The sequence below is a fragment of the Trachemys scripta genome, chromosome 13, assembly GCF_013100865.1.
Source record: "Trachemys scripta elegans isolate TJP31775 chromosome 13, CAS_Tse_1.0, whole genome shotgun sequence".
NCBI classification, from domain to species: Eukaryota; Metazoa; Chordata; order Testudines; family Emydidae; genus Trachemys; species Trachemys scripta.
The window spans coordinates 38759517-38773198 of NC_048310.1; the positions used below are offsets into that span (position 1 = coordinate 38759517).

At 46.4% G+C, this 13682-nt stretch overlaps 1 protein-coding gene across 1 annotated transcript in view; it reads right to left on the reverse strand.

Moving 5' to 3' along the window:
* Positions 1–7916, reverse strand: part of CFDP1 (craniofacial development protein 1) — a 73874-nt gene extending 65958 nt beyond the window's left edge. Inside the window, exon 1 of the mRNA XM_034788215.1 lies at positions 7765–7916. Within this exon, the coding sequence (XP_034644106.1) occupies positions 7765–7901 (137 nt within the window). The 5' untranslated portion in view covers positions 7902–7916. The remainder of the gene's footprint in view (positions 1–7764) is intronic.
* Between the last annotated feature and the right edge of the window lie 5766 nt (positions 7917–13682).

The following is a 13682-nucleotide window of genomic DNA, read 5'->3' on the forward strand; positions in this document are numbered from 1 at the left end:
TTCCCACTGGCTTTGCATTAGGAAAGCCATGAGATGAAATCTACAGCATCCTTTTCTTTTTCATTTTTAACCCCTACATCGCTGCCAAACGTACTCCAAATAGCTTCCAAAGTATTACAGCTGATCACCCATCGGAACACAAGCATCATGGCATGCTGCACACCACACCCCCAGCAGCATGGCCTGGTGGAAAAGCTCCCCTCCAATCAGAGAGAGCTTCCCATTTGGGAGCCCCCTTGGCTATAGGAACAGAGGGACACATTTACTTTGCCTTTTTACACTCACTGCAGGTCTGGGATCTCCCGTCAGCCTTCCTGTAGCTTTTGGGAAAAGGGAAACCATTCACATTATTAAACTGAACCAGGGCCAAGTCCCCTTGGCCATTTCATATATTTCAATCGACCGCAGGCCAGCAGTTAATAACGGTTGGTAGCATCAAACAGCTGCTTGGACGCTTATGTGAAGCTTGCTGGGGAGTCTCAGTCTTGGGGTCCATGCTGTGCACATCACGAACCGAACAGGCTCTTCAGCAGGTGCTCCAGGAAATTAATTCCCCGCTGAGTTCTAGCAGCAGGCCCCTCCAGATCAGGACTGAGGCATGCTGGCAGAGGGAAGCTTGCGCCCAAGCTGTACTTGTTACCTAGCTCAACAGAGGGGCTGTTAACATGGCAACTATCCCCAGCAGTCAATCTGCTTTAACGAGCAGAGCGTCGGCAACAGACCTGATGGGCTGAGACCCCAAAGTGTTAGGAAGGGTTTGAAAGTGCTCACTCAGATGGGAAGGGAGAAGCCAGCACTTGTAGCCAACAAGTTTCACAACTCAACCCAAGAAGACAACTTCATTCAAAATGCCACCCGAGCCAACTTGATCAGTTCCATTTTCTAAACCTGTAGCCAGCAGGAGAGAGTAAAACCCTGGATGCAAATCAAACGTGCAGAGAACAAGCAGACTTGACAATGTCACCTACCCTGGCTCTCTATGCCAGGCTATCTACATTCCAACAGGGAAGAGAAGGAATTCAAGGCAAAGAACATTTGGTGGAGTGCTAGATATGCTGCAGTCAAAGATGTCCCTTTATCACACTACGGCGCAGCTTCTCCCTCTCTTAACCCAGTTTATATTCCAAGAGGGAGGACAGGATTGATGTGGCTTCCTGTTATCCAAAAGGCTCCCAGACATTAATTGGAGGAAAGCAGAATGTATAACATTATCTTCCTGTGAAGGAAATATGCACCATGTCCATAAGGAAAGAGGCACTACAAAAGCAGAACAGACTGCATCACCACCTTGGTGGAGACACCCTAAGCCATGTCAATTTGAAACAAAGACACTATTAGCACCCAACTGCCAGTGCCATGCTTTAACCATTAGGCAATGCTTTCCCTCACTTCCCATTCCAATATGGCAATGCCCAGCATGAGAAGATACAGGGGGCTCTCTCTGCATGTTTGCAAATGGTCCAGAATAAAAATACAGCCAGCTCCATTAGCAGCTGGTTTCCACCACAGTTCTCAGAGAGAGAGAGAAATGCATGTGACACAGGAGATGGAAGTAGAGGAGAGCAGGCTTCTCGGAACCCCTGCTGCCTGGAGGGAAAACTGCCCCCCAACTTTCATCAGAGAACTATCAAAGGACCCAGTTTGGAGGGGGTTGTTTGTATTTTATAAGACAGATGCTTTAGAGAGTTTAAGTCCTCAAATAGCTGAGATTCCATTCTGCTGAGCTCAGACAAGAGTAGGAAAAGAAACAGCTGATCCCAGTTAGCCTGGTCTGGGGAACCTCCTCAGGCCGATCAAGGCAAAGAAATACAATGAGGCATGGAGCAGCCTGGGCTCTGCTAAGCCAAAGTTAACCCCCACTACACACTTGCGAAAGTGGCAGTGGGGCAGGGCGCCAGGGGGCCATATTCTCATCTCACCCTGCCGTGACTCAGGCATCACTCCATCCAAGCGGGTGGAGTTTTACCCATTCCGCACATGGGCAAGAGAGAGGAGACTGAGGATCCGTGATCTCCCTCTTGGAGGAAGATGTTGGCTGCATTCTTTGCTTTGAGCCCAATGTACCAAACACAAAGGAGGGGAAAACAAGAGAGCTCTCCAAACTCAGTGGCTCCCCTCCCCCAGTTTTCCCGCAGTCCTGAGAAAATGCTTAATGGCAACCCCGCAGTGGGAACTGGGAGGTGGGGGGGGAGGAGATCCTGAACAATAACCTGGCCTAGTTAGTAGTCTCAGCTAGGGCAAGTCTTGTGCAGTGCTAGCAGACTCAGCTCCTGGTGACTTCAACGGGGGATGCTCAAGGGGTCATGCTGCTTGGAATGCCCTAAACAAGATAATAAGGCAGCTGCACCCTTGTTTAGTCAAGCTGATGACACCCATTCTTTCCCAGCCTTTAAATGCTGTTCCTTCCATGGCAATTAATCTCAATGTAATAAACAAAAGTGTAACATTAAAAAACAATAGCCCTGGTGGATCAAAGAGGAGTCAGTCAAGAAATCAATAGTCAGCAGAAGCTAACAAGGAATAATTAGAAAGTGCCCAGGGAGATGCAAAGAAATAACAATGACAATAATAAAAACAGACCAGAGACCTGTATAGAGCTCGCTCCATTGGAAAAGCCAATACCACATTGAAAATAGTTAATCTTCCAGACCCAAGTGGAATTAATAAGAAATATGTAAAACTAGCTGTGGGGCACAAGTCACACCCTGGCAGCCTCACCTCATTATGAGAAGAAAAATATATATGTCATGTACTATTCGCCTCCAGACAGTTGGCACCAGTGCAAGGAGCCAGGATTTCTCATCCTAGCCGGGAGTATACTGCCCCCTAGAGCACAGCCAGGGCACCGGGGAGAAGCACAGGCAAGGTTCTTGAAATCGTTAGTGAGGACTCAGCTGTGCAATTACATAGTGCACTATTAAAAAGAAAATCAAGTCCAAGCAAGCCGAGCTCTTCGTCCTCTGTGCTACTGTGATGGTTACAGGCAGACCTTTTTCACTCCTCACTGGCGAGCTCTGTCACCCCTAAATGACTGACAGCTCAGCATCAACCCCAAGCACACAGGAATCAGGTGTTCAGAAGAAAGGAGGCAAATCAAGCTGCTGTGAAATCAGCAAAGTGTTCCAGGCAAACCATAGCATGTGGTAGCCATGAGGCACAGCATTCTTTTGCTGCTCCAGTTTTAATAGTGTAGTAGCACTGGCCTCCTTAACCAACATCCACTCTGAAAATGGATGCGCTCAAACTGCTGCACATCCTCCGTAGCAGACTGGCAGAGACCAAGATCCTGGGAACACAGGACTCTTTTGTTGAGGAACTGCAGGCTCAGGTGCTAAAATGCTCCATTAAGACCCAGAGGAATTACTTCTGAGCTTATGAGGAGGATTGGGTCCAATTAACTCCAACCAGGATCTAAAGGAGGCTGATGCGTATCTCTAGGCAGAGGAGCCCTGGAAAGAAACCCTAGGAACAGCCCCGCTTGGGGAGCAAGTTTAGCTGAGGTTTATGGGGGTTGGGATGCAGCCCACTCACATCCTCCCAGAAAGAGTCCCACAGCTGCTCCTCCCACTACCTTTAAGGCTGGTGAGGAAACAAGGCCTGGCAGCACTTCTGCTGGGATGCGGCCACATGGCCCAGTGGCAGGCAGGGGAGTCAGCATTGCCCATCGCAGTACTGCTCGGATGGCAATCACCTGTGCAGTGGTTTTCCCCCTCCATGTTTCTAAAAGCAAAGGGCAGACTCTCCTCAGGCCAATGAAGAACTGGCTGAAGCAAACAGGGAGATCAAAGGTTGTGGGAGAAAAGCGTTTGACCAGAAAAGAACTTACTGGGCAGGTATTTCTCTGGCCTTTGCTCTTATTGAAGATCCTCGTGGTTGGCTAGGAGTCACATAGTTTCAGCATCTCTTTCAGCCTGATCCTGCAACGAGGTCACAACCCCACGAGCCAAATCCAGCTCTTGATGCTAACGTGCATCCCTCCCATTGAAGTCAATGGGAGTGGCACCAGCCTGCTTCAAAGGTGGATTTTACCCTGTGTTCCTGTCAGCCCGTAAAGCAAAAAGGCCTGGGAGGTCACAAACCCAGCACTGTAATTAAACAGGGAGGGCACAGCTGGGTTGAGAGAACAAGCCCTTCTTTAATGACAAACAGCTTTGGTAATAAACAAACATGAGAACAAAGCTGGTGGAAAATCCCTTGCCCCTTCCTGGCTTATGTTCAGCCCAAGTACAAACATCTCCCCCCAGCCCCTTTTCAAATCAAATACACTGATTAAAATCAAACTTACTAGAGTGAGGAAATTCAGAGTGGAAGCAACTTTGCTCCTTAACCAAGGGGCGCAGATCAAGCAGCATGGATGGCTGCCTATATGGAGGGGTGAAGGAAGATACAAGAAAGCATCGGGGCACACATATTAGGGAATGATCTTTCTCAGTCTTTCGCTGAACTCCCTTGGTTTGAAGTCAATGTTATTCACATGCTATGTGATTCCAGCAGCCTGTGTGGAGGTTCCTCCAGCTTCATTTTGCGTCCTCATTACCTTGCATACTGAAGGGCTTTTTTAAGAGAGTAGAGTACTCATGTTATAGACCACAAAGGCTCTACTGTGTCACCAAGGACTACTAGGGACTAGCTAAGCGTGCATGTTATTGACTAGACAGACTGTAATGGCTTCCCCAGTGCGAGCTCAGATGCACAGCAGTAAGAAATACTGCAGGAAAAACAATGCGGCTTTTTGGCATGGCATTTTATGGCTGAGAGCCCTTGCCCAATTTTAGTGATGGCAAATAAATGCTGACAGCTGGGAGGTCTTCTTAATGCTAGCTGACGCTTGTGGCGGTGACCGTAAATTTTAACAAACTAGCACCGCAATGGTAATGCAACCAGGTAAGTGGTGTAAAGTGGTAGTCTGATTTGCCAGCAAATCACTAATGAATATCACTGGGGGCATCCATGCAATCGTCTGTAATCGTAGTTTAGAAGCCAGGGGGTCATTGTGGGACAACTCTAATGCATCGGGACTGCAATAAGGAAGAGGCTGGGAAGCATCGGATCTATGGGAACCAAAGAGAAGGGCTCCCGGGGACTGACCTTGTGAACAAACTCTGCTGAGGGAACAGGGTTGGTTGCCTTTTATTCCTGGCTTTAATTAAAGCCCAGTGTTTAGTTTGCTCCTCTCCAGAACTGCTCCCTTCCTCCGCCCCCCTCCCAAACCATTGCTTTTTATAGCACGTCTGGTGTGGATGTCAAGCGTGACAGAAATGCATTTTCAGCTCCAAGTGTCCCTTCCCCAGGACCAGTTAGTTACCAGGGCTTGCTAAGGTGGAGATGAGAACAGGATGTTTGATTTTGCTACCATTGCTTTCCTGGATTACTTCAAGCTGTTTAGATAAAGGAAAATAAATAAATATGGGGCAGGCTGGCTGCATGCAGAATCAAAACAAACTGCTTGCAGGATGAGGGAGGAAAAGCCTCCAGAGAATCCACTCTTCGTTATTATAACTATCTTACACTTCAGGGGTCTAAAAGTACAATCCAGTCAAAGAGCAGGTCATTTCACAACCGACACATACTCCTCTTTGGGATCATTGATCAGTTACTGGATCTCTGAAGGCTCCAACAACAGCACAACTTTAATTACTGAGGATTTGTATATCAGTAGCTTCTAGAGACATTAGTCAATATCAGGGCCCCACTGTGCTAGGTGATGTAATACACAAGGGGCAGACAGTCCCTGCCCCAAAGAGCTCACAGTGTGCTAAACAGACCAGACAAAGGGCCATGTTATCATCTTCAACCAGACTGCTCCTTTCCTCGCACACAGAGCTTTCATGTCAGAGCGGTCTGGAGATCCTCACTCCAGAAACACAGAGTCAGTGCCCAGACACTAGCTGAGCTCAGTGTCTGGAAACTGAGCGCATTTTTTAACGTATAGGTGCCTTATTCCGGATTAAAGACACAAATCGGGCCTGTTAGTAATTTTCTTACCTGAAAGTACATTGGCTCGTTTCCAAACTGGGAGCAGAATTCTCTGAAGCACGTTTACCTTTGTGCTTAAAGGAAAGAGTCCCAATGGATGGTCAGAGCAAATGCACCAGGATGGATTATCCCCAGTGACATGTACAACGAAATTCACGTACAGTAAAAGTCTACTGGGAAGCCTGCTTAGAGCAGCATGATATTAGGATATCATAGCGGTGCCCACTGGGCCTGTAACAGACTTGCATAGACTGCCTTTGCAACAGTCTAGCGCCCTTTGATTTGTTTCTACTTGAGCTCATTCCAAACACTGAACTAAACAAAGCCCCACAATATTATGCATTTGACATCATGACAGTATGCCGTAGGGCTTAAAGTGTTTTGGGGCATACACACCAGCGAAGGGGATGTCAGAAGTGCTTTTGTCTGTGTCAAGTCATTAGGCTGTGCCACAAACTGCTGGTCAGCAGCTAAATGTTACTCTACAACACCAGACCATGCATGACATGCCTCCCCTCCCTGGCACGCTGCCACCCAACTCGACAACCTCAGTTCATGTTTTCAGCAAGCTGTTCCTGGTCTCTTCACTCAACTGGGCAGGGGTCTAGTGATAGGCAACTGGCCCTACTTCATTCACTCCAGAAGCAGAATGTTTTAAAGGAGTGCACTCATTACTCACTCAATATATTTGTGTGGGGTGCTAAGACTTCTGGGGGCATGATCCTTTGCGCTACAGTAAACTGAGTCACATTACACATTATTGCAAAGTGTATTGTGAGAGAACTTGTCTGTCCTTTCTTGGCACTCAGGGGGAATTGTGGGGAGGCAGTGCAGGAGTTGCTAATCTGTGCCCACCCTGCACACTTCTTATGTTAACAGCTGACAAGTTGTGCTCACTTGAGCCCTGTATGTCCTGACAGGCAGCCAACTCGAGTTCAAAGCACCCACATTCCAGTGAAGGGTGCATGTGTGCGGACAGGATTCAAGTTAGAGTTAACTTTGTTGTGAAGACTGCCCTACATGACAAGCACACTACTCCAGGATTCTGTCACAAGTGACAAGACTAAGCTTATATTCATTATATTCATTCCTCTAAGGACCAGACTCATCCAAGGAGCATTAGTCCTCATAATGGTCTATGTTTACATTCCCCAATTTAGCTAACGGGCAAGACAATATTCAGACAGAGAATTTCAGAGTGACGATCCAGCTGCAGATACTGAAGAACTCAAGCTCTACCAGTTAATATCAGAATTAACTCACAGCAAGAAACTGTCCTTTCAAATCCGCTTTAGGCTGATGAAATAACAATGTAGTGGTTTTCATTCTACCCACATTCCGATCAAACTCATTATAGGTCTCTTCAAACACAAAGAGATGGCTTAGGCCTAGAAAAAAAACCACCAATAGAACGTGGAAGCATCTCTTTTGTGCCCTAGCTAGGCTGCCCTGAGTTTTTCAAGTCGTTCATAAGGACGAGTGTCACCGATCCATGGAGTGGATCTGACAGTCCCTTCAGACCTTTAACATCACCTGTTGGGTCGAGATGATGCAAGAACAGAATTAGAGCCTGATCCTGAGAAACTACTCAGGTCCTACTGAGTCCTGGGAGTTGTGCATGCTCAGCGCCTCACAGACTCAGGTCTCCAGCACTCAGTCCTGCCCACTGAAGTCGATGCAAAGCTTCCTTTGGCTTTAACAGCACAGGGTTGGGCCTTACTCACCAAGTGGGGCTCCCTCCTCCCCACAAACTCAGGCACCCTCTGGATGTAAAACACATGCACTCACCCAGAGACTGTCGGAAGGGAAGTAGGAGCCACTAGCTGCGGTTTCTCCTTCTCTTGCTGCTTCAGAAAGGATTTGGCTTCTTTTGAGGCAGCATCCACTTCTTTAGTCACCCTGTGGCATGGGAGAGACAAAGCCATGTCAAAGTCAAAGCAGAGACTCACACAGAATGTGAATCAGAGATCCAGCAAGGGAGCACAGAAAATATCTGTATCAAAGGTGACACTGGGCCACATGGATTGTGTTAATTCCCCTTCTATTAACCACTGCAGGCGGAATCAGCATGTCTTGTTGAGATCCCATTCCAGTTTCAAACTGTCTGTATTCATGTCATAATGAAATGATAGCAAATTAGAGCTAACGGGGCTTTAAAAATGAACAGAAATGTTTTTGTTCATTCAAATAGGCCCATCTCGCCAGAAGCTACTGAATACCCCAAATGGGTCACTGGAGGCAAATCTGTTCTTTAATTGGGTGCTTGATTTCCTCATTTGCTGGTCTTCTGTGATAGCATCTCTCCCACCCACACTTCCCAACCAACAATGGACTGGGCTGGCGACTACCCGTAACTGATGCTGGAGCAGAGAACATGTCTATAGCGACCACACTCCGACTTAATGCTGAAAGCAGAAATTTGCTACAATTTTCTAGCTGCTATTTTTGTTTCAGGCCTAGAGGATACAAAATATTGAACTTATTAAAAAAAAAGTCAGCATTGCATCTGCTATGGATGAATACAAATATTAGAAAGAAAATATCCAGAAAACTACTCTAGAATGAATCATTCAAAATATCCAGCTACTTTAGCCTCCTCAGTTTGGCTGCCTGCCCCTAGCAATGTGTGTTTCAGGCACTCAGCTGCTCCTAATGAGCTTGTCCTGTTTTTTCAAACTAAAAGCCTCACTCCCTTATACAAAAGCTAAAGCCTCTCACAACCCCCTTGCAGTTCAGCATCCACAGCCTGAAAACACCCTAAAGAAAGCGGTGTGCCCCCATGCCGCCAATCACTGCTCCCTTTGGACAGCCTCAGCCCCACCCACCGCCAGACCTCACCTCCATTCATTCCATTTGCTGGATCTGCAGGCTGAGCAATCTCATTTTCAGGTCAACACAAAGGCTGGATCTCTCAGAAAGTGACTGTGTAAAAATCTCTTCCTCTGATTTCTAAGACCTGCTCCCTGGCAAAATCCAGATCCACCGCTGCTAACTTTTTATTCCTCATAACCCTGCTGAGCCAATGCAGCTACGAAGAGCAAGCTGGAGCCTATTCGGTCCCTACATGGGACATGAAACAATTGCTGACTATAGACTCAGACCTGAAGATTATTGTGATCATCTAGCCTGACCTGAGCATCGCAGGCACAGAACCTCACCCACGCACTACTGTAATTGATCCATAACTTCTGGCTGAGTTACTGACATCCTCAAATCTTGATTTAAAAACTGCAAGTTACAGAGAATACACTCTAGTTCAAACCAGCGAGTGACCCTGCCCCACGCTGCAGAGGAAGGTGAAAACCCCCCAGGGTCCCTGCCAATCTGACCTGGGGGGAAATTCCTTCGCAACCCCAAATATGGCGATCAGTTAGATCCTGAGCACTTCAACAAGGCCCACCATCTAGACACCTGTGAAAGAATTTTCTGTAGTAACTTAGAGCCCTCCACATCTAATGTCCCATCTCTGGCGGTTGGGGATATTTGTTACTAGCAGTTGCAGACTGCCTAAAATGGCATGCATCCCATCTCATCATGCCATCCCCTTCATAAACTTATCAGTCTTAAAACAAGCTAGGTTTTTTGTCCCCACTGCTCCCCTGGGGAGGCTGTTCCAGAACCTCACTCCTATGATGGTTAGACACTTTCATCTAATTTCAAGCCTAAAATTGTTAATGGCCATTTCCACATTCTCTCTATTTGTTCTTGTGCCCATATTCGCCCTTAACTTAAATAACTTCTCTCCCTCTCTGGTGTTTATGCCTCTGATGTATTTATAGAGAGCCATCATATCTCCCCATAGCCATCGTTTGGTTAGGCTAAACCAGCCAAGCTCTTTGAGTCTTCTCTAGTAAGGTAGGCTTTCTTTTCCTCGGATCATCCTAGCAGCCCTTCTTTGCACCTATTCCAGTTTGAGTTCACCTTTCTTAAACCTGGGAGCCCAGAACTGCACACAGTATTCCAAGTGAGGTCTCACCAGTGCCTTGTATAATGGTACCAACATTTCCCTGTCTCTACGGGAAATACCTCACCTGATACATTCTATGACTGCGCATCACATTGACATCTAATAGTCATCCTGTGATCAACCCATACACCGAGGTCTTTCTCCCTCTCTGTCACTTCCAACTGATATGTTCCCAGCTTATAGCAAAAATTCTTGTTCTTAGTCCCTAAGTGCATGCCCTTCAACTATTAAATTTCATCCCATATCTATTATTCCAGTTTTCAAGATCCTCCAGATCTTCTCGGATGACATTCCGATCCTCCTCCATATTGGCAATACCTCCAACTTTGCATAATCCCCAAATTTTATTAGCACAGTCCCACTTTTCATGGGAAGGTCATTAATGAAAATGTTAAATAAGACTGATCCCTGAAAAACTTCACTAATAAGCTGCCTCCAGCCCAACAGTTTCCCTTTCAGTATGACCTGTTGTAGTCTCTCCTTTAACCTATGTTCCAATCCGTTACACCAGAGCACATCAAAGGAATGCAATGAGGTTACACAGGGGTCACTGAGGTCAGAATCTGTAACCATTTATTACAGTTGATGTGCGAGAGGAAAACCCAGCCTAACTCTCAGATCCTTGGATAAGTTTCCAAGACTGGCAGTGAGAAAAATGTTTTCGACTTGTTGACTTAGAGACATTGACAGGGGAACAGATGATGAATTCCCACAGTGCTGTTTATACAGTCAACATTCAGCGACAACAGCACTTCAAGGCCAGCAGGAAGTGATAAGGTGAGGGGATGAAGGAAAAAGACCTTCATCTTCTTCCCTGAAGCCCAAATATTGAGAGAAAGGAATGTTGAAAAGTAAATTAACATCTGTGCTAATTGATTCTTGCCCCAGCCTTGTTCATTCAGTGCAGAAAGAAGAGATTAGCTTCATTTTAGCTTTGCCACCTGCATTTCCAATGGGCAGCAGTCATGTGGACTGAAGTCCGTTTCAAAGCAAGGAACATTTAGAAGTGTTTGCAGATCAGATTGAAAGGGGAAAAATTAATTCAGGAAGAAGCAAAATCCTTGTTACAGCAGCGTTACAATTTAGAACATCCAGAACACGCTGCTCATGCACAGCCCTCAGAGATAATGTTCATGTCGTGCTGTATTTATATACCAACGCTTATTGTACTTTTCATTAATTTCATTAGACAGAATAAACTCATCGCCTTTATGTGGCAATTAGCTGGAACTCCCCAAGGAGGCCTATCAGCGGTGGATGCCGGCCTCAGATTAAAACCATCACAGGGTCTATTTTTAAATGCACCAGCTTGGGGAAGTGGCTCAATTCCTCTCACTGCTGTGCAGCAAAATAGGCTCTTGTGCATTTTGCACAAAGATGACAGCTCATGTAGACACTCTCCTGGCTGTTATCAGCCCCACACATGCTTTCACCAAGTCCTGAAGCATGCCTCCAAGGCATAAAGACAGTGACAAACAGCCATGAGAAACATCAAAGCAACCCAAGGGATACAGGAGTTCAAGAGACATGGAACGGAACTCTACGGAACTCTGCGGCTCTAGGCCCCCTGTTCTCCAATCTGCCAGGGGAACTTTCCACTGGGGAGCCAAACTAGCTGTTCAACTCCTTTCTGGAACTTGATAGCCTTGGCCTGGGGAAGACGGCAAACAGAGAGCAGCAGTCTGGGAATAAAGCAAGGGTTACAGGAGGAAAATTGGAACTGGAGCATGCCACTATTAACTCTGTATGCTCCCATCAAGAATAATGGCCCATAAGCTCTTTGGAGCAGGGACAGCATCCCTACAATACGTTTGTACAGCATCTAGTATAATGAGACACTGATCCTGATTGACCCCCATCACTCACAATCTTTACTGGATTTATCCTCATTTGCACCCATGAAGCAGGGCAACCCTATTACCCCATTATACAGATGAGGAATGGAGGCACACAGAGACTAAGTGACTTGCCCAAGGTCACCCAGGCAGTCAGCAACAGAGGAGGGAAGTGAACCCAGGTCTGCCAAGTCCTAGGTTAGCGTACCTAATAATAGCAGTGATTGCATGGGAGCGTATGGTTGCTTTGAGTAGATCCTCTCCTGCTGGTGCTGCCTTCAACGACACACAATTGGGAAACAGCTCATAATATTCTGCACATCTGGAGCTCTTTTTCTCAGGCAGTGCGCCAGCATTTAACCTCACAACCCCAGTGAGCACTCGGTAATGCTGAGCGAACTGCAGTGCACAGGATAAGCCACAGTACATGCCCAAGGTCACAGAGCCAGGAACAGCACCCAGGAGTCCTGGCACCCTCTGCTCTGATCTCACCATAAGACACCATCGGCCCAAATTATTAGGAAAGAAACTGGCCAAAGAACACTATGAAGTTTAAGATTCCCAAGAAAATACCTGACTAGATTTGCTCATGTACAATGTGACAAAAAGCATATAGCAGGGATGCCCAGTGAGCACAGTCACATTAGCTGAGCTTCCACAGTTCACTCCACCTAGTGCTAAACCCAGCAAGACTACGGCTAGGTCCCTCAACGAGAAAGCAGGATCAGTACCAAGGAGGCCCTCTGCGCTTCAGTGGGAGGAGACAGGCTTGCTTCACACCTTGGCTTAGAGCAACAGCAGTGGTGGCTGGATGTACAACAAAGCACTTTGTCCGCAATTATTTACCACTCCCTCTGGGCTGTCAACAGCTGCTCTGAATTTGTTTTTAAAAAATCATTAGCCATCACAGCACCAAGATACAGATGCAGTGCGCAGCCTGTTTCGCCAGCGCCACACAGCTGGGGATGGAGACAAGCATCAGGAAACGAATTAAAATGGAGATAATTATCTTTGAAGATCATTCCATCACAAGAGATCTATACTGCCCCATAAAATGACACAAAAGCAATTCAGCAGCAAGGTACGGCTGGGCCAAAGCCGGCAGTGACTTTGCATCATTCCAATGTAAGTGACAAATGAAAGAATATTAAAAGGCTCTGATGAGCAGCTGCTCAGAGCACATACATTTCTTCCTTCCTCAGATCCCTGGCCAAGCGAAAGTAATAATGGAGGCCAGGTTCTCAAGAGAGAATAGCTCACCATGCACTAACCTAGGCACTCCCTGCTCTGCACTGACAGAACTGGGAGCTGCTAATCCATCTGGAAGAAATAACAGTGATTACTAAAGAAAATTACAAGACCTTTTGCTACTAAATACTTGGTAAGTAACTATTTGCCTGGCTGTTTACCAGGATCGTATTCACACTTTCTTACCCAGGAATAAATATGAAAATAAATATATTGTCAGCATTAAAATAAGTACAGACGTGTCTCGCCCACTCACGTACCCTGTAATTTGCACACACAAATCTGCTGACTCTCCTCATTTCTCCATAGAGATTTAATACAGTAGCTGAGTGTTAAAATGAATCTCCTCAGACTTGTACAAAATATAATAATATGAACATTATTGCTATTTGTATGGCACTAGCATAAGGAAAGGCAGTGTTGCCTCGGGGATATAGCAATGGACTGCACTCAGGAGACCTGGCTTCTATTCCTGACTGCCTCTGACCTGATGAGGACCTTATGCCAGTCACTTCCCCACTCAGTGCCTCAGTTTCCCCATCTTTAAATTGGAGACGATACTACTGACCTCCTTTGTTAAGCAGTATAAGATCTACTGATGAAAGGTGCTAAATAAGAGCTAGGTATTATTAGTGCCTGGGAACCTCTGACACAGG